General features: G+C 43.4%; 1 protein-coding gene across 1 annotated transcript in view; it reads left to right on the top strand.

The window, feature by feature from the left end:
- The first annotated feature begins 353 nt into the window (after window positions 1-353).
- Window positions 354-19,740, top strand: part of SP1 (Sp1 transcription factor) — a 33,368-nt gene continuing 13,981 nt past the window's right edge. The window contains exons 1-3 of the mRNA XM_066616610.1: window positions 354-454; window positions 4,170-4,258; window positions 5,183-6,605. Coding sequence (XP_066472707.1) covers window positions 448-454; window positions 4,170-4,258; window positions 5,183-6,605 — 1,519 coding nt within the window. The 5' untranslated portion in view covers window positions 354-447. The remainder of the gene's footprint in view (window positions 455-4,169; window positions 4,259-5,182; window positions 6,606-19,740) is intronic.

Genomic DNA, 19,740 nt, shown 5'->3' with positions numbered 1-19,740 from the left:
GTCAGTTTATCGTCCGACTTGGCACGCGCGTTCGAAGAGGAACGCTCCCTCGGGCCCCGCCTTCCTCCTCCTCCTCCTCCCGCCATTGGGTGGAGCTTCCTCTAGAGGCGTTTCCCGAAAGGGGCGCCGCCGCGGAGCTTTTCGTAAACTGCTCCTACTCCCCTTTCTGGCCCCCTCGCGTCAAACCCCGCCTCGCTGTGCTGATTGGCCGAGCGACCCGTCACTCGCATCTAGCCCCGCCTTCCGCGTTTTGCTCCCAGCGCCGCGATTGGACTGAAAGGAAAGGGGCGTGTCCCTGGGCTTGGGGCCGTGTCGGCGCAGCTCCCTCCCCTCGCCAACCCTTTGGCGGTCACCGGTGGGGTTAGGCTGCCTCGTCACCGACTTCGCTGCCCCCGCCCCGCCCACCCCTCCGGCGCCACTTGGGTTCGCCTCCCCCCTTCAGCCAACATGAGCGGTAAGGACGGGACCATCGTGGCCGGCCGGGCGGGGGGCGCTGCCTTCCTTCCCTCTTCCGCGCCCCGCCCCGCCCAGCCCCCCGGGCGGAGGGACCCGAACGGGGGAGCCGAGTCCAGGCTGGGAGCCGATGGCAGGGGCCGTCCTGGGGGAGGGGCCGCCGACGGGAGCGGGGCTAAGGCTGGCGGGGTGGAGGAAGTCCGGGTAGGGCAGGGCAGGGCAGGGCGCGCTTCCCTCAGGGGGAGGAGGAGGAGGGGGGGTCAAGGGCGGGACCAGGGGGCAGGGATGGGGGTGGGAATTTCGCCTCCGCGGGAAAGAGCCAGCCGCGGAGGCAGCCGCAGCAGTGCAGGGCGAGGCGTCCTTCCGCTCCCCTCGCGCTGGTGGTGCGGCCCAGGGTGGGGGGGGGGAAGTACGAGGCGGTCCTGAGGCAAGGAGGGAGGAGACACCCACAGGCGCGTGCCTGGGACTGACCCCCCCAGTGGCCCTTTCTGCCCAACGCTGCATATGCGCAACAGGGACCCAGCTGAGCCGCACCCATCGTAGCCTGGAGGGCAGGGCACTCCTGAGCATGTGCAGAGTGTCGTCTTTTATACCACCCTCCTCAGAAGCAATCACCACCTCTCTGAGCTGGGGGGCAGGTGGAAGTGGCTTCCAGACAGATTCCAGCATCAGTTCTGAGCAGAAACTGGGAAGGCCTCCAGTTGGGTGCTGCCTGCCCCTTCTGCAAAATGTGGGGGACCCCCTTGAGGAACTTGGTGCCTCCTCTTAAGCCATTTCTGCCCAACACACACATGTGCAACAGGGACTGAATGTGTACACACCTGTGGGCTGGGTGGGAGTTGGGACCCAGCCGTGCCCCTCATAGTCAGGAGCACAGAGCATTCATGAGCATGTACAGAGTGTTGTCTTTTATACCATCTTGCTTAGAAGCCACCACCAGTGACCCAGCTATCTGAGATGGAGAAGGCAGGTGGAAGTGGCTTCCAGGCAGATTCCAGACCCTGAGGAATGAATCATTGATTAGAAACTGGGAAAGCATCCAGTTTGGTATCACGACCTGCCAGTTCCCCAAAACATAGTAGGGCCTTCAGGAGCTTGGTGCTTCTTCCTCAAGCCATTTCTGCCCAACGTTGCATATATGCAACAGGGACCAAATGTATACGCAGCCATGGGTAGAGCTGAAATGGGTTAATCTGAGCCAGGTGGTGTAGTGGTTTGAGTGGTGGACTTAGACATGGAAGATCCAGGTACAAATGCCCCCTTAGCCACAAAGCTTCCTGGGTGACCTTGGGCCAGTCACTTTCTCTCAGCCTCACCTACCTACCTCACAGGGTTGCTGTGAGAACAAAAGGAGGGGAGAAGCTGTGCATACTACCCTGACCTCTTTGGAGGAAGGGCAGTAGAAAAATAAATAATAATGTGCTAGGACCCAGCCATGGCCATTATAGTCATGAGGGCAGAATAGTCACGAGCATGTACAGAGTGTCTCTTTTATACCACCACCTTCAGAAACCACAATTAGTGACCCACCTATCTGAGATGGAGGGGCAGGTGGAAGTGGTTTCCAGGCAGATTCCAGCCCCGGGGGAAGAATCACTGATTAGAAACTGGGAAAGCATCCAGTCTGGTACAGCTTCCTGCCCATTCTCCAAAAAATAGTAGTGGAACCCCCTTCAGGAACGTGGTGCATTTTCCTTAAATAGGATGACCACATACAAAGGGGGACTATAATGGCACTTGCTTCTGAGTAGATTGGCCTAGGATTGGGCTCTGAATCTGCTGCAACTGCATGTCTTCCTTTCAGGAGGCAGTTGCTTACTCAGCCAGCCTATACCATGTAATGGCTATAGAACTGTATTCTGTGGCTTCTCCTTATGTGTAGGGTACCCAGATACAAATGGGAAACAGAGTGCCTATACTTTTAACCATTGTATAGGAATTTTGGCAACTGCATTGTTTTAAAATCTGCATTTCTCTCTTCTATACAATAGTTAAAGGTATAGGCACTCTGCCCCTATTTGTATCTGGGATCCATATGCATAATCAAAATCCAGCACACGCTCAAGTCTCCCAGGTTTTCTACTCCAATGTCTTCTAACCTATTGGGATTGGAGTATGCAAAAGATTGGTTTTCTTGGAACTCTATTAGGCAAATTGTAAGCTCAAAAGTCACAGTGCTTGTGGTGGCTTAGTGTGAGCTATAGGAGTGTACAAAGTTTAGAGTGGCACAGAACTCCTTGTTAGACCAGTTGCAAGTAAAAATTTGCATACTCCTACACCTCTCAGGACTGATTCATGCAGCTGCTTCCTCTTTCTCCCATCAGATTTTTAAAATTGCTTTACATACAGGACAGTTCTTCATGTGGGTTTATGGGGAATGGGAGTATCTTTATATATCCATATTGCAGAGTTGTGTACTTGTGAATGGATATACCAATGCTTGGATATTTTTTGTTTGTTTTTTAGCAACATACCAATTTTTTAAAAATTGTACTTTTCAGTACCATGTTGTGCAGATGTTGTGTTAAAAATAGTCTCCTCTTCTCCCCCCACAGTAAAATGAAAAATGTGCATGTAAAAGACATTAGGGGAGGGGTAGCTTTTTAATTAAATTCTGTCATTTGCTCATAGCAGAGCATTTCCTACTGGTTTTAAAAAACACAGTCTCACCCAGTGTACTTACATGGTGGTAAAGGAATTGGAATATGTTGGATCTCTTCACAAGAGTGATTGCCACATGGATCCAGGTGTAAATCTACTCTCTGCTCCATACTTATGTGGCTGTTGTGAAATTTGTCAGCTTCTGTGCAGGCATGATGAGGAAATGGCTAGTGTGGTACAAGAGAGAGAGTGCTGGGTTTTGATACAACAGACTTAGGTTTAGATAGCCTCCTAGCACACTAGCTGGTTTTGCTCAGAATCATTTTAATCCTCTTCATATGATTGCTGTGAGTCTGTTTGCTCCAGCGTACTGCAGCAATTAATAATAAATAATGGAGAAAGTGGGTCAGTGGAGGAGGCCATCTTGCTGTCATGTGTCTTCTTTCTCTCCTCTCAGGTCTGACTTAATTTTCCATTGATGGAAATGTTATTTCCACATGTTATTATCCCCTTCTGTTATGCTGGTTGATGCTGTTTAAATGCTAACCAGATTTTGGTTTTTCATGTCTTTTTCTTCTGGGGGCTGGCTGTATGCGACATTATTCCATTTTATTCTATCAACAACCGAGTGAGGTAGGCTGGGCTAAGACTGGGCTGCTTAATGAGCTTCATGATTGAGCAGAAGTTTTGAACATGGGTCTTTCTGGTCCGAATCCAACACTGGAACTTGCACCCTACACCACACTTGCTCTTCCTGTGTTCCCTATCCCATGTCTTCCTTCATCTTCCCCACTCCCTGTCCTTTTTCTGCTAGGGATCTTAACTAGGGAATAACTTCACACGGCGCTAGTTGCTTTTGACCATAAGTTCCAAAGGCAGGATATCCAAGTTACAACACTGGGGGGCTTATTTCCATAGCTAGGTCACCATAAACCTTTATGCTGTCGGCTTTTTTTTTTTTAAACCAATGACTGCTTAGACTGCTAAAGACCTTTATAGAGAGCTGGAATGGGCTGTTTTTGTTTTCAAACTATTGTTGTACCCTTCTTCTGTTTTCATGACTTTGTGCTTCTTTGTTGCATTCAGTTCTTATTTTTCCCCTTATCCCAATTCAGACCATGATATTTCAGAAGAAATGGTTATTGTCAAGACTGAGAAGGCAGAGGAAGGCAGCAGCAAGGAAGGAGGAAACTGTGATGGCCAGGTGAGTGGGGGCTTTGAAAATAAGGAATGAATGAGAAGAGATAACAGTCCCAAGGAGAGAATGTGTCTGTTTCTAATTGTGACAGCACATTCTTGTTTCCAACTTCTTTGCATGAAATGGGTTTCTTATTATTTATGTCCTGCTTTTCTTCCAAATATTCGGAGTAATCTCAAGCTAGTGAGAAAAGGAAAGGATGCAAAATTAGAAAAGTTGGACCTTTTCCTTTCTTCACCAGCATACCATGACGCTTAGGGACTCTTTCTGCCCTGTGTGCTTGGGGCCTCAGGGCCCAATCCTATCCAAGTTTCCAGTGTTGATGCAGCTGCAATGCAGCCCCAAGGAAAGGGAACAAACATTCCCTTACCTTGGGGATACCTCCATGACTGCCCCCCTACTGCAGGATGCAGCACATTCCCTGTTGGCACAGCTGCACCAGTGCTGGAAAATTGGATAGGATTTGGCCCTCAGTTGAGAAAGTAATGACAGCAATGATTGTGGCTCTTGTGTTGCGTAATCGACAACACTGTCATTCCAAATTTTAGCAGTCCTCCTTTGAATGTTGTAGTTTGCACGCTGTCTTCTTTTAGGAATTGTTGGGCTAAATAAATTTTCTAATCAAAGGTGTACTTGGTTTTTATGTCACTAGCTTGAGGCCATGGGGAGGGGGAGGAATGTTAAGCCAGTTTTGAAAATTGTGATGAGAGATTTCTGTTTCCTTAGAAATCTTTCTCTTGATGATGTTCTTCTTTTCTATTTATCTGTTCTATACTTGTGAGTCCAATGAGTGCAATCTTAGGTTCTGTTAGTGGTTGAATTACCTGTTCCTGATATAGGCTGTCTACATGTATACTGTTCCTGTAATCTTCTTTTGTGCTGATTGGTCAAATGGGTACCTGACTTCTCCTCCCTGTGTTTTCCTTTTAGGAATCCCAACCTTCTCCTCTGGCTTTGCTTGCAGCCACATGCAGCAGAATTGAATCGCCCAATGAAAATGCCGACTGCTTGCAAGGACAGCAAGGACCCTCAAGTGAACTGGACCTGACCACAGCTGCAAATCAAATTTCCCAGAATGCAAATGGCTGGCAAATAATTTCCACTCCCTCTGGGACTTCTGACTCTCCAAAAGATCAAGGGAGCAATAGCAATGATGAGAATGAGCCATCATCCAAAAATCGACCAGCTGCCACAGGGCAGTATGTGGTTACTACAACACCCAGCATGCAAAACCAGCAAGTCCTGACTGGCTTGCAGGGAATGATCCCCAATATTCAGTATCAGGTGATCCCTCAGTTTCAAACTGTGGATGGACAACAGTTGCAGTTTGCCACCACCCCCACCCAAGTCAGTGTCCAGCAGGACGCCTCTGGTCAGCTGCAGATCATCCCTGGGACAAACCAGCAGCTCATTGCAAACAGATCTGGGACAGGCAATATCCTGGCTACGATGCCAAATCTTCTGCAGCAGGCTGTCCCCATCCAGGGAGTTAATGCTCTCTCAGGGCAGACTCAGTATGTCACTAATGTCCCACTGGCTTTGAATGGCAATATCACCTTGTTGCCTGTCAACAGCATTGCAGCCAGTTTGGCACCCACTTCTCAGTCAGTTACATTAAGCAGTTCTGGCTCACAAGAGGGCAGCTCACAACCAGTAACATCTACCACCTCTATCAGTTCCTCCAGTGTGGCTGCATCCCAAACTAACTCTAGCTCATTCTTTACTAATGCCAACAGCTACAATGCCACTACTACGAGTAACGTGGGCATTATGAATTTTTCCACCAGTGGCACCATGGGAACAAATGTTCAAGTGCAGACGTCTCAGAGGACAGGCAGTGCTCAAAACACTGATACTTTGCAGGTTGCTGGAGTTGCAGGGCAACAGAAAGATGCCAGTCAAAACCAGCAGCAGCAGATCCTGGTGCAGCCTCAGCTTTTGCAAGGGGGACAAGCTGGACAGACCTTTACTACTCAAGATGCCTTGCAGAACCTGCAAATCCAGGCACTCCCCAATACTGGTCCAATCTTTATTCGAACACCCACTGTGGGGCCAAATGGGCAGGTCACCTGGCAGACTATTCAGCTGCAGAATCTTCAGGTTCAGAACCCACAAGCTCAGACAATCGCCTTGGCTCCAGTGCAGGGAGTGTCCCTGGGGCAGACAGGAAGCACCAACACAACGCTCACACCAATAGCTTCAGCCTCCCTGCCCAGTGGCACTGTCACTGTGAATGCTGCACAGCTGTCCTCTGTACCAGGTCTTCAGACCATTAACCTTGGGGCCTTGGGAGCCTCTGGCATCCAAGTTCACCAACTGCAAGGACTCCCACTCACTATAGCAAATGCTACTGGTAAGTAGGAGAGTTTAGTGATGCATAATATTTTATGAAATCTTTATTTATAAGGAAAAATTCTGGGCATTCTAGCTTTCATTTTTATAAAAGCAAGTTTTTAGCCCTCATTACAGCATAGATACATTTGGAGTGTAACATCTAGCATGTTGAAGACTGGAAATGAAGAAACAAGCTACAAAGAGCAAGTAACTTCCTTTTAGTTCAACCCCGTTTGCCTGTTAGATGTGAACATGATAACTCACTGGGTGGGACCAATTACCTAGATCTTTCCACAGACTCACCACTGCAGTAGGAAAGAGGACAAGGCTTGGATGCAAAAGACCTATATTTTTGACCCCAACCATGTGATTGGAGCATTCACATCAGAGTGCATGGTCTAGTACCACAGAAAGACATTCAGCAGCTAAAGTTATGCTTGGAAGGGCCTGTATGGCTGATTGCCACAAGAAATTGGCTCTCTTTGTGGTCACATTCATATAGTGCAGTGGTTCTCACAAGTTAAGCACTGGGACCCACTTTTTAAAATGAGAATCTGTCAGGACCCACCAGAAGTGATGTCATGACTGGAAGTGACGTCAAGCAGGAAAATTTTTAACAATCTAGGCTGCAATCCTAGGGTAATCCTACACTTACTTTGCCATGGGAGTAAGTCCCATTTACTATCATTGTTAAAAGCGTATACAGAGTAGCCTGTTCAAAGTACAGATCTGTAACATGTCCTCAAATACAGTCACATACAATGGTAGCATCAAGTCTAATATATTAAAAATAAAATATCGAAATAAATGGCCACCTGAAATTGGGTTGTGACCCACGTAGTGGATCCCAACCCACAGTTTGAGAAACACTGATTTCGTGAGTTTGTAAGCAGTTCTCTTAGTTTGAATTGTCATCTGAACCTGAACCCTCTCTTCAGTTTCTGTGATCCAAAACCGAGTATAACACAACTATAGGGTCTTCCAGTGATCTAGGAATCAAATCAGTGAAGGACGTGCTGCTTCCCTCTGAAATCATTGATTCCAAAGTTCACTGAGAACGCTTTGTACACTGCTAACTCCTCAGTTGCTCAATGCACATAGATGAGATGGCAAAGGATGTGCAAGAAAAACTTGGGAATTGAAAATTGCACATATGAAAGAAGGAAATAGCAAAAGAAAACAAAAAAAGTAAAAGAAAGTACTAGAAAGGAGAGAAGAGATGGGATGGGGGAAGAAGGCAAATGAACTGATTTGAGTCACAAATGCTCTTTAGTATAATTACCCTGTGAGTTTTTCCATTGTAATGGGTTCAGTGTGCTACATAGCATCATTTACTGAGGGATTGAATTAGACCCCCAACAAATTCAAAAATAATTTAAAAGCAAAAGTCTGTCTTCATTTGATTACCACTAATGTTAATAAGAGGTTTCTAAAACTGGAAAGTAACAGGTCTATTAAAATTATATTTTTAAAATGATGATGAAATTGTGTGTTGTTCACACAGACCTTGAGCATCATAGCCTTAATAATTGAATAAGAGTACAGGTCTGGCATATTTTCACCATGTACGACTGCACCACAGTCTACTTATCTGAACCATTACTTTGTGATCTAAAGTACAATGTACAGATTAAAGGAAGTTGTTATAATGTATACAGTATATGGTTGGTAGATGCATGGCTACAGCTACAGTACAGTACAGCAGTAGTACAGCTATTGATGCAATTTATGACCCAGTCACAGCTTGTCTGCTTTATATATGATATGCGTTTGGTTGTTTGCCATGGATTTTTTGTGCTGCATATCTGCAAGTCCTATTTTGGATTCTACTGGTGCAAACAGCCTGGTTATTCTAGAATAGTGAATTAAAAACAGTGTTGCAGATTTATGTGAATATAAAACTTATTTTTGGCACTCCAAAAATGTGTAGCCTCATTTGCAAAGAACAGGTATGATTTTGCTTGGGAAAATTACTGTTTGGAAAGTCTGTCTTGCTGGTTCTTGTTCCTATTTTGCATTGATTCCCAGGGATGGCGCATATTTGAATATTCTGTAGCGCAGCTGAAATCAAGATTCAGAAGCAAGTTGAAGAACTTCAGAGTGGTTTATATCATATTTCCATGTTAGAAAATACCTGCATTAAGGACATCTGAATTCTGTCCCAAGAAAAGTGAAATTCTACAGTCTGCATAAATTTAAGCAATCTTCCCTTGCTTAATTCCAAAGCCTCTGCTATTTTGCATAATACTGTTAATCATGGGAAGGGACAGTGAGCCATATAGGACACTGAAACTTGTCTTCTGACCATAGGAAATCATATTGAGCAACTCCTCTGGCTGCTGAGATTTCAGCAGACGTTGCCCAGTTGCACAGAACTAAGCCCACTGAGTTCAGTGGAACTTACTCCAAAGTCATTGTCTATACAGGATTACAGCCCCAGTCTCATGACTTCAAACAAACAAACAAAAATCCTGATATAACTTTATTTTTGGATTAAAAGCCTTCAGATTTTTTTACTGTCGTACTGATGTTTGCCAAATTTTCCTACCACCTTAGAGGTTGAAAACACATTTTAAAAAGCTTGTTTATATGTAAAATCCAATTTATACCATGTGAGATGGGGGGAGGGCAACTGTTAAAACATAAAAACCTGAAAAAATATGTCTGGCTCCTAGTTCCAAAACAAATTTGTCAAATACTGGCTTGGAGCATTGTATGCAGTCTCCCCTGCCTAATCTCAATGTGGCTTTGCAAGCAGTTACCTTTTGCCCAGTGGACTACCAACAATCAACAGAAGAGTCTATGTGTAGTTTTCACATCACTGGTCCAGTGGTTTCTGAGTTGTTCTGAGTAGACATGTGCTGTAAAACATGCACTCTCCCCTGCCCCCAGTCCTTCCCTTCCCATTAGGACATATTGTAGGGTGCTGTCTCCTCTGGTGACCTGAACTTGTTATGCCCTGCCTTAGAGCAGGACTAAGTTTATGTTATACATCAGTGCTTGCCAAAAAGTTTGGTCATTGTGATGTTAAAGAAATACTGTAAAACACTGCTTTAATGGGGTGTTTGATATCAGTCAGACCATAGAAATGAGACAGTTTCCCACTCTCAATTCTTCTTTTAATGGATTATAGGTGGGAAGGAGGCTGTGAGGGGCAGGGGGAGTATGGCAACATTAACCATTTTAGTATGAGTCCCATTTTGGTATGAGCTAGCAGCTGAATCATTCTCTCCTCCATGACAGCCACTACAGGTGGCCTTTTAAAATACAAATTTAGCTCCATCCCACATCAAAATGTCAGACTTCTCAGATTCCCTGGATCTTCCTGCTAGGATTTAATCAGGTTTATGGCCGTTTGTTACCTGTACCAGAGTATAGTCTAACCTAAGCTGAACAAGGAAAAAGCTATCAATGACTTTTTGGATGGAAAAAATTGGCCTGACTAGGGAATTGGCCTGGCTTTGTTTTTCCTGACCCTCCCTTTTTTGGCTTGTTTTAGGGGTTAAGTAGTGACATTCTTTTATTTTGTCTGAGTGTAGAAAATCTACTTCCATCAGGTTGTTCTGGTTATTTCTAAATTACAGGGTGGGATGTCAAGAACTTGTGAAGTAGTTTTTTTAATGAATTTAAAAAAAAAGTATGTGATATACTCCTATGGCGTGTGTGGAGAAGAAATAGGTACAGAGGTTTGAGAGCACATAAAATTCAGAAAACTTGTCCCTGCGTATGAGTGTGGAAAGGGGATTGTTCTTTGGAAAGACTGTCAAAGGACAACTTTAGCCGATTGTATTATCAAACTTTTTTTCTTTCAACAAATTTGTTAAATTTAATTATGTTATTTCTTGACGTGTTCCAGGGGGGTGGTAGAACGTAGGCTTATTGAAGGCTGTTGCACATGGTTAAGAAGGAAAGGCTATGTTTAATTATTTTTAAATAGTTAAATTTAACAGTAACCCAGTAGAACAAAAATAGCCTCAAAGTAAACCAAGAGTACTTAATTCTCATTGGTTTAACATGGTCCATGCTATGGAATCCACTAAACCAGTGTTTCTCAAACTGTGGGTCGGGACCCACTAAGTGGGTCGCAAGCCAATTTCAGGTGAGTCCTCATTCATTTAAGTATTTTATTTTTAATATATTAGATGTGATGCATTTGAGAAAATGTTACAGACCTGTACTTTTAACAAGCTACTATGTATATTCTTCTAACAATGATAGTCAATGGGATTTACTCCTGGATAAATGTGGGTAGGATTGCTGCCTTGGATTATTAAAATTTTTCCTGCTTGATGATGTCACTTCTGGTCATGACATCACTTCTGGTGGGTTCTGACAGATTCTCATTTTAAAAAGTGGGTCCCAGTGCTAAATGTGTGAGAACCACTGCACTAAAGCTTAAATTGATTATTGCTTTCAGTCATATTTTGGCTTCAGCTGTCCCTACTGCTGATTGCCATGGAGAGGACCTGGATTGTATTCTTTGATAGGATTTGATAACCTTTACTTTACTACCACAGTGTACCACTTGGACTTTGGGCCCTTTTAGTTCTTATAAAAAGAGTAACTTGCTGCTTGATTAGGCTGTTTTTAACTAGTTTATATAAAGGTTGAAGCTTGTGAAAGTGATTTATTGTTAGATGTTCAGATTAGATAACAATACACATCTGGAAAAAAGCACTTAATAATTATTTTACTTTGGTTCTAGCAAGGTTTGGGACCTGAGTGCTGCAAAAAGTTCCTTGCTTGTGTCTGAATACAGTAGTTAATTCTGTGGCTTGGAAATTGGTAGAGATATTCTGTGGCTTGTGTAGATTCATCCATTTTATTCTGGTTGTGAGAGGCTTTTGATGTGTGTACACCTTGATTTCTGCAAGATTCTCTTGCAGTGCTTTTTATAGGTAATACATAGAGAGATGAGTTAGGATCTACCAAGGAGTAATTATCACTTGCATATAGGGTAATGTGGGCACAGAAGAGTCAACGTATTTACAAACTCCTTGCAACAGACTGGAGAACAAAAAATTATTCAGATTCCTAGGAGCCAGCATCAAATCTTCAGATGCCATACCCTTTGTTTTTCTTCAGCGATACTCTAACATTAAAAGTAAAATAACTTTTCACCCCAGTCTGCAAACAGATTAAGTCAGAACACTTCAGCAGATTTATTGTGAACTAAAAAAGGAAAAAAAAACACTCCTCCTTGGCATTTAACATGATGTGAACTGTGTCTGGGTTCCAGAGCCCATTTTCCTGTGTTATGCTCAGAGCCACCTGCCCTTGTTTTGCTGAAGTTGAAATTAAAATGTTTCAATGGCACCATTAATATGGTGCACCATTCAAGCAAATAGCTAAAGATAGAAAACTTGGTCATGTAAATCAAACCGGTTTGAAAGCCAAGTCTAAAATGAGAATGCACCCTTATTTTCAAACACTTGGGGGCAGTAGGCAGCGTAAAGTGTAGAGAATGTTGGGAATCTATCCTTGGAGTTGCATGCTTCATCCCTAGTGTAATTAGCTGAATATGCCTAAAGTTGGACTGAGTAATTACTGTCTAGTTTGGCTGATTTGCCAGCTACTCCTCACATGATGCAGTGGTGTCATACTTGAGGCTTCCAGCCACAGATGGACAGTGTACAGAATGCAGCAGCTGTGTGCTGTGGGACATCTACCCTTCAATTTACATCTTTCATCTGGGTTGAAGATCTCATTGATTTTTAAGGAAAGGTGGAGTCAGCAGTCATGCTTCTTATTAGGATTTAGCTTACTTTGTCAAATGCTTTCTTACTAATCAGCAGTGTCACCCCCCGCACCCCCAAAAAATTCTTGTACAGTTTACAAGTAGGAGAACCTGTGGTGGTTGCTGGGAGAATTATAGGTGATTGGTTAAGCTGAAGTCTCAAGAATGCATTAAGACCTTACATACACATGCAACAGAATGAGATGTTAGAATTCTGCAGCAGTAAGGTACACTACCCTGCTTTAGTGGGGGAGAGTATGCCATTTTTAATGCTCCCCCACGTGGGAGGAAAAAATCCTCCCTAAAAAAAGAGAGCAACTGGAGCTAGAATGTTTCTTTGCTGTACTGGGACTTGAATATTCAAATGTCTGCTTTCTACTGTGAGGAGTGTACTTATGCCCAAGGTAGGGCATTTGAGGTGTTGAATGTCTGTTTCCAGTATTGGTATTTGCTGTCCCTTCAGAAATACACATGCACTCACACTTTGCCTGTGACGGAGCCTGCTTTCCTCCAGTTAAAAGTAGAAACTGGCTTATGCTTTTTTTAAAAAAATTTGTGGAACTTGATTGACTTGGAGGATGTTATTTCCGGCACACAGAAGTCAAAACTAGATTGTGTAACTATTGTCTTTTGGTTAAAACTTTCGTTATATTAACAGTGAGGCAAAAGAGTCAACCTTCCTCTGCAAACAGTAGTACTCACAAATGCTGGTTGTCATCTTAAATGGATGCAATTTGCTCAGGTTTCTTCTCAGTCTGTTTCTCTGGTGCTTGCATTGCACCAGTTTTAAGTGTTGCCTTAGAACTGGAATTCTCTGTGTACTGCTGATATTAACCTGATAAAGCAGAAAGCTGAGAGTTTTAATTCATACAGCTTACAATTCAGACATACAGGTTTTACAGGTCTGGTGTTTGTGCCAATCATCCAGTGTTTTTTGCTTCAGGACTTCCTTGTGTAGCATGTGACTGTGTATTGCAACACTGAGATTTGTTAATAAGAGTGTCAGAGCATGTTAGCCAGCTGCAATGAAGCAAAGATTAATTTATAATAGTCAATGCTATTCAGTTGTTGCATTTTGTCCAGCAAAAACTCTTTCCCTTCTGTCCCAGAGATATTAACTTGCTGCCTAGAACAACAACAACAATTAAATGATATTGGAGGTTACAGATTCACATCATTAACTGTAATTACTTGGTGTGCTGCAGTCCAGCCTTGAAGTCTGCATCATTTCTACTCTGTCAAGTATTTTCCCCCATTCTCTAAACAAAGAATTATTATCTGTTAACATGTATGAAGATTGTTGCAAATTGGCTTGTTTCCTGAACTTGGAAGAGATTAGCATAGAAAGCAGATAAGATGAAAAGTGAGAGCGCTTTTGTGTGATGTTTGTAGTGCATTAAGAGCTGATCTTAAAAATAATTTGGTACTGAGAGAATCCAAATTCTGTGTAAATTATGTACATAAACTTTCTTTTGCATAATTCTGCAGAGTTTGTTTGGAATAATTTATTCTTCCTGTCTCTCCTGTGGCAGTCATCCATGCACAGCCAGACATTGAATTCTCCAGGGAGTGAGACACGTTTTCTCCTCCCCCTTGCCCATCAATGGACTTTACTTGCCTTTTCTCACAACAAGAGGAGAGGGAGCATCCCTGTCCTCCTTGAGTCTCTCTTACTGCTGTGGTGAGGGTTTGATTGGAATTTTCCCTGTGGAGTGTGGTTTATTTGCTAGAAGAAAAACAAAGCTTATTTATCTTTAAGGTTGTTTTTAGTTACTTTGTTGGTCCTTAAAAATGGAAACGCAGAATATAAATTTACTAGATAAACAAAATGTATGCTTTTTTCCACGTTGGGCAATATTTTGTTGACTCAGTTGAAAAGTTTGGATTTCTAAAACACAGAAAGGACAATCTAAAATGGGTTGGCAACCGTGGCGCACCACCCAAAGTCATCCAGCCCACGTGGAGCTTGGCATGAATGAAGATTGCTGCAAATTGGTTTGTTTTTTGAACTAGGAGGCATTTTCTATAGATACGTGTAGAAAATAGGCAAGATGAAAAGTAAGAGAGCTTTTGTGTTATGCAAAACCTCCGGCTGAATTTGCTGTTCTCTGGGCAGGGCAGGGCTATGTAGCAGGCATAGTGACTCCAAATGTCCACAGGTGGCTCTGCCGTGCCCTGTCCGGTGTGTGGCAGATTGGGCAGGAGGCTTCGCTTCCCAGGTTGAGCTCTGCGTGGTCACTTTGGGAGCTCAGCAACCCAGAAGTATGGTGATGACATCATTGCTGAATATTTGACCACTTTGCCAGAAAAGATTGCCAACTTCTGGCTTAAGGGATGAGCTAAATATAGTGGAGAAATTGCCAGGTTTGATGCCCTTGGTGTAATTTGTATGGGCAAGGAGCATAGCGTGGGTAAAATAAAGTACTTGCCAATTACTTAGACCTTCCAGATTGAAAACTGTACTGTGATGAGGAAGGCTTTGCACGAGACAAGCCTGCCTCGACCCAAAATGTGAAGGAGTCCTCTGTATGGAGTGTTTCCTATGGAGGTGTGCATTGGCTCCATCAGTGTCCTTTTAAAAGAGAGACAGGGAGGCATGCAGGGCTCTGAAGGCCCATACTCCCCAACTGCTGGAGATGTTGTTTAGGCACCACTCTGAGACTTCATCAGACATTCTCCATACTCTTTAAGCATACTTTGCAATGATAACGGCTAGAAACTTGCTTTTTTTCTTAAAGCAGAGAGAGAAAAAAGGTTAGAATTGGGAGTTTTCTGATAGTTGAATTTGGAACCCAGGACTAACTCCATGGTTTTTCTGTGTTTTCACAGAATCACATAATGTACACAGGTTTGTGTGGATGAATAGGTAGTAACTCCTGAAGATTTGTTTTATTTTTTAAATGATACAAGTCCCCACAACTTTGTCAGGCTATAAAATTGCAGCTAAGACACAAGGGATACAGACTTAATAAAGAAGTTAGTGAACTTCAGAGGGATGGTTTTTTTATGATAGATTTTATCAGGCTGTCATAATTGGTAGTGGTTGAAATAGTATGTGGGAAACCCATATGTACCTTACTCCGCACACAGCAGCACAACTGAAAGTGTGTCTTTTTTTTAAAAAATGGCAACCTGCCCCAGTCTGTGCAGAACCAGAATCTGTGTTTTCAGTGTATTGTGTTTGACTTAAATTGGATGTTTTTCTTCAGTCTTTTTCCTAGAGGTTCTAAATTCATCATTCTAAATTCAAGCTTTAAGACTTAATGGGGGGGGGGGTAATAAAACCACTGGCATCAAGAAAATATGCTCAAAGCTTCTTGTCTCCTTCTCTCCCATCCTTTTAACAGCTACTCATCCTCTGGCTGAAGATGAGTAGATGGTAATGGAAAGTGTAAGACTTTGGGGGTTGATCAAGACTGAGTATTCAAAATAACACTGCCACCACATTGAGCTCCTCTGGCTTCAGTTGATCTGTGAGTAGGCTCTAGCAACTTTATTATGAAATGTTCCATGTTACATTTTGTCTTTGGGTTTTGTAATAAAACAGTTATATAATTTTCCTACATTATCCCAGTAAGTTTTACAACAGCCTTATAAGGTAGGTTATAGCATTATAAGATAGGTAGGTACAGTTACCTCTGTATTGATTAGAGGTGGGACTGGAGCTGATGACAGTGACTTGTCTTAAGGCCGCTTCATGGCTGAGATTACACTTGTATTGGGGCCTTCTCAGCTCACAGATCATGTTCTTACTTTGATATGGTTGTTTGTATGAAAGCTTATGAAATCTTGCAGTTTTTTCAGTGATCTTGGTGCTGTAAAGAGGACTTTTCATTGATTGCCTTCCTTTCTGGCTTTTTGGGGGATTACTTTTTTTCTGTCTTGCGCAGGGCTAGTCAAATTCCTGATCTTTCCAAAATTAGAAATGTGTCTTTTTTTTATCTGCGAGGCCTTGAAATGTGTATTTGTGAAATGTATGTTGCTGGATTTACAAGACTGACTGTTTTGCAGAAGCACCAACAGATAATTATTCTCTGTTAGCTTGTGGTAGTTCAGCACACAGTGCCATATTTGGAACATGTCAGGAGTATCTCTTTATTACTCTCCCATAACAGTAGAAGTCCAAACAACCACAACAGTTCTTAACTAGATGCTAGGCCAGTGCAGACTTAAAGCTACCTGTCTCCTCCCACTTCAAACAGTTCATACATTGGTAGTCAGCTATAGGAATGTATAGTTCCTTCCTCCGCCTTCCCTCTGCGTGTGGTTCTCCTCACCACCACCTCTTCCTGGCTGTGACAGTGGCTAATAGAAAAATCTCCACAAGCCTTAAATGCAATGAATACCACCCAGGGGTCCTTTTAATTAGCATCTGAAACTGCATCCTGAAAGGGCCTTGGAACTAGAAGATTAGTGCTGATGATACTTACCTGCCAGCAGCAGCCTCAGCTTTTGCAAGACTCTATAGCAGGGGTGTCCAATGTTTTTGGCAGGAGGGCCACATTGTCTCTCTGACACTGTGTCGGGGGGGGGAATTAATTTACATTTCAAATTTGAATCAATTTACATACGTTTACATAAATGAATATATTAAAGATGAACTTATATGAATGAATGAAGGTCTTGCAATAGCTTAAGGCCTATAAAAAGCCTTGCACAAAGCAAGGCTGGCCTTTCCTTTGCTGCTGCTACTGCCTCACAGATGTGAAACAGCAAGCAGTGGAGGGAGCCCTCATCCCACAGCCCACGTGAGAGGTCAAACAGTTGCCCTCACGCTGAGAGCAGTTGCATCCGGCCAGTGTGGGCTCCAACAAATCACCAGAGGGCCAGAGGCTCATTGGAGACTGGGAGCTCTCTGAAGGCTGCATTGAGAGGCCTCGAGGGCTGCAAGTGGCACCCCTGCTCTATAGCAATTGTTCCCGTACTGGAAACCAGCCAGGAAAACCACAGAATCCTCACAAAAAACCCACTGCCCTAAACAGTGTATAGGATTGTACCCCTAATGGGGAGCTGTGGCCAGTGGCCCAGTAAGTCAAGGGAGCTGCCATTCAAAAAAAGTTCAGGAACCACTGCTCAAGAGCAAAATCCCCCCAATGGCACCCTCCCCCGTTTTGGGAAGTTCATGCACATCTGCTACCACATATCCCCAGTGATGCCCAAGAACCAGGCTGAAGACAGACACATGACATCCTTCTGCCTGGTCAGGAAAGCTAACTGATCAGATTTTTGCTGCAACTAGCATTTCCCCACTGCCTTCTGGTAAGTCTTGTCCACACTGGCTTACCAGACAATGGTTGGAAGGCAGCTGCAGAAGCGGACCTACCTTTTTTCTTTCCCCAATGTCATTTTATAATGTCTAGATGCCCCTGACAGTATCCAAAGTCTGTAAAATGGGTCTGCAGGATATGAGAAGCTTTCACTACTGCTGCTGCTCCCATTGTCTCCCAAGCTGGTCAGGGCTCAATAATAAAGCTTTCCAGGAGATGGCATGGAGCAGACTACAACAGTGGGTGGTTTTTTGTTCCTCTAGTGCTATTTAACCATTCTCTAATGCCTTAGGTCCCTAAGAAAACTGGGGAACATCTGAGAATTACGAAATGGCATTGGGGGAAGAAGGTGGTCCCTTGCTGCTGCTCCCTAACAGTTGCCTGAGAAGTGTCCCTGTGAGCCCTGGCTTACCAATGCTCCTGGGAAGCAGCAGCAACTGGGCCTTAACTTCAAAAGGCTCTGCAGGTAGGGCTCAGGGCCTAACAGCTGATGAAGTGGTGGTAGGTGTTTGTAGGCTAGAAGAGGATCTGCATATTCCCAAGCCTGGCTCCTATTTTGTTAATAGGGAGCCAGCATTAAATGTGCAGAGGTTCATCGTGGACTTGGCTGTATTGTGCCTCTTAAATGATTTTTGTTTGAAAAATACACTTAGATCTTATGTAAAAAATTTTAGTTAGAGAACAAAGGCTCTTAAAACCACTGAAATGTGATGTGATTTTTTTTTCTTTGTGTGATGTGTGTGTGTGCGTGTGTGATGTGTTTTCCAAACACTTCAGGTGCACACATTGTGTAAGGAAATATGTTGAGCAAATTTTCGCATGGTGAAAGCAACTGTGACCTTTTGAGATCTGTAATAGATCTTTGTTGCTGTTCAGGACACTTTAGTGCTGAATTGGCTCCATAATGAGGATGGATTCATTCTCCCTTTTCCAAACAGTAACAGTTTACTGCCTAAATTATTACTGAAGTAAAATACTTTACGTACTGCCATTTCTGTAGGAAGACCATTCCTGCTGTGATACCATTCCTGCTTGGTCCAGAGAAGTAAAGTAATGTCTATTTCATTGTCTATTTCATTCTGCCTTTTAAAAGGTTGTGGTACCCATGATTTATGCCTAAACTAATCACACATTTGCTCCCAAACCATTTGTCTCCCAAGGAAAATGTCAGTAAACTACTTCCTATCAGGTGTAAACCATATAGCAGTTGGAGCATATTCAGCAATAAACCAGCAGCAAGCTATGGTTACTGAATAAATGCATCTCAAATTCCTACCCAGATTAGTTGAGCTGTTTGCATCATTTCAGTTTGGACATCTAGCAGGAAGGTTTGTGTGGTCTCTAAAAGGCTACAGCATGTGTTTGCAGACATTTACATGTCTCTTTCACTTTTTCTCAACACTTTTGCAATGGGGCCTTTCTTTGCCAACCCAGCCTTAATCAGGAATGGAAACTTTGCTTCATCTGCTGCATTCTCTCCCAACATTCAAGTCGGAGAGCCTGGCAACTTCACTGTCACCACCTTTTCCAAAGTTCATTTGACCCGATATGTATATATGGATTGTAATCGTATCTTTATAATATATGTAGGTTTGTTGGTGCTCATGTGTGACAGTGTAATGATTATAAAGCACAATTTGCATCTAGTGCAATGCAGTGGTTAGGGCAGATGGCACAGTTATGTACCATGTTGGTGATTGTCAGCAGCATAGTATGGAGCCATTGTGTCCACTCGAATTACATAGATGGAAGATGTATACTGTACTGGAGCAACTACAGAGGATGTGGCAGCAATTCTGCAGCTCAAGGAGACTTGGTAACAGCTCTTCTGTGGAAGTTTTGTCTTGGTTGGAGACGTACTACTAGCTGAGAGCTGGTGTAGTATAGAAGCAAGAGTTTGAGATGTGAGCAGGAAGGTCTGTGATTCATATCTCGCCTCAGGCAAACTGCTGTCTCTCAGCTTTCATCCTCTCCCCTCCCCCTCCCCGTTCTTTTCCAGTTTGGTGGTAGTATATTATCCTTGTCTTATGTTATGCTGTGTTATTGCTGAGACAATGAATGTGATGTATTTTAAAGTACAGTGTAAAAATGCTCGACATTGGACTTGAGGTTAGAATAGTGCCCTTGGGCTGCATGGCACCACTCGAGAG

Source organism: Tiliqua scincoides, chromosome 2 (assembly GCF_035046505.1).
Source record: "Tiliqua scincoides isolate rTilSci1 chromosome 2, rTilSci1.hap2, whole genome shotgun sequence".
NCBI classification, from domain to species: Eukaryota; Metazoa; Chordata; class Lepidosauria; order Squamata; family Scincidae; genus Tiliqua; species Tiliqua scincoides.
This window is presented reverse-complemented; position numbering and strand designations above follow the sequence as displayed.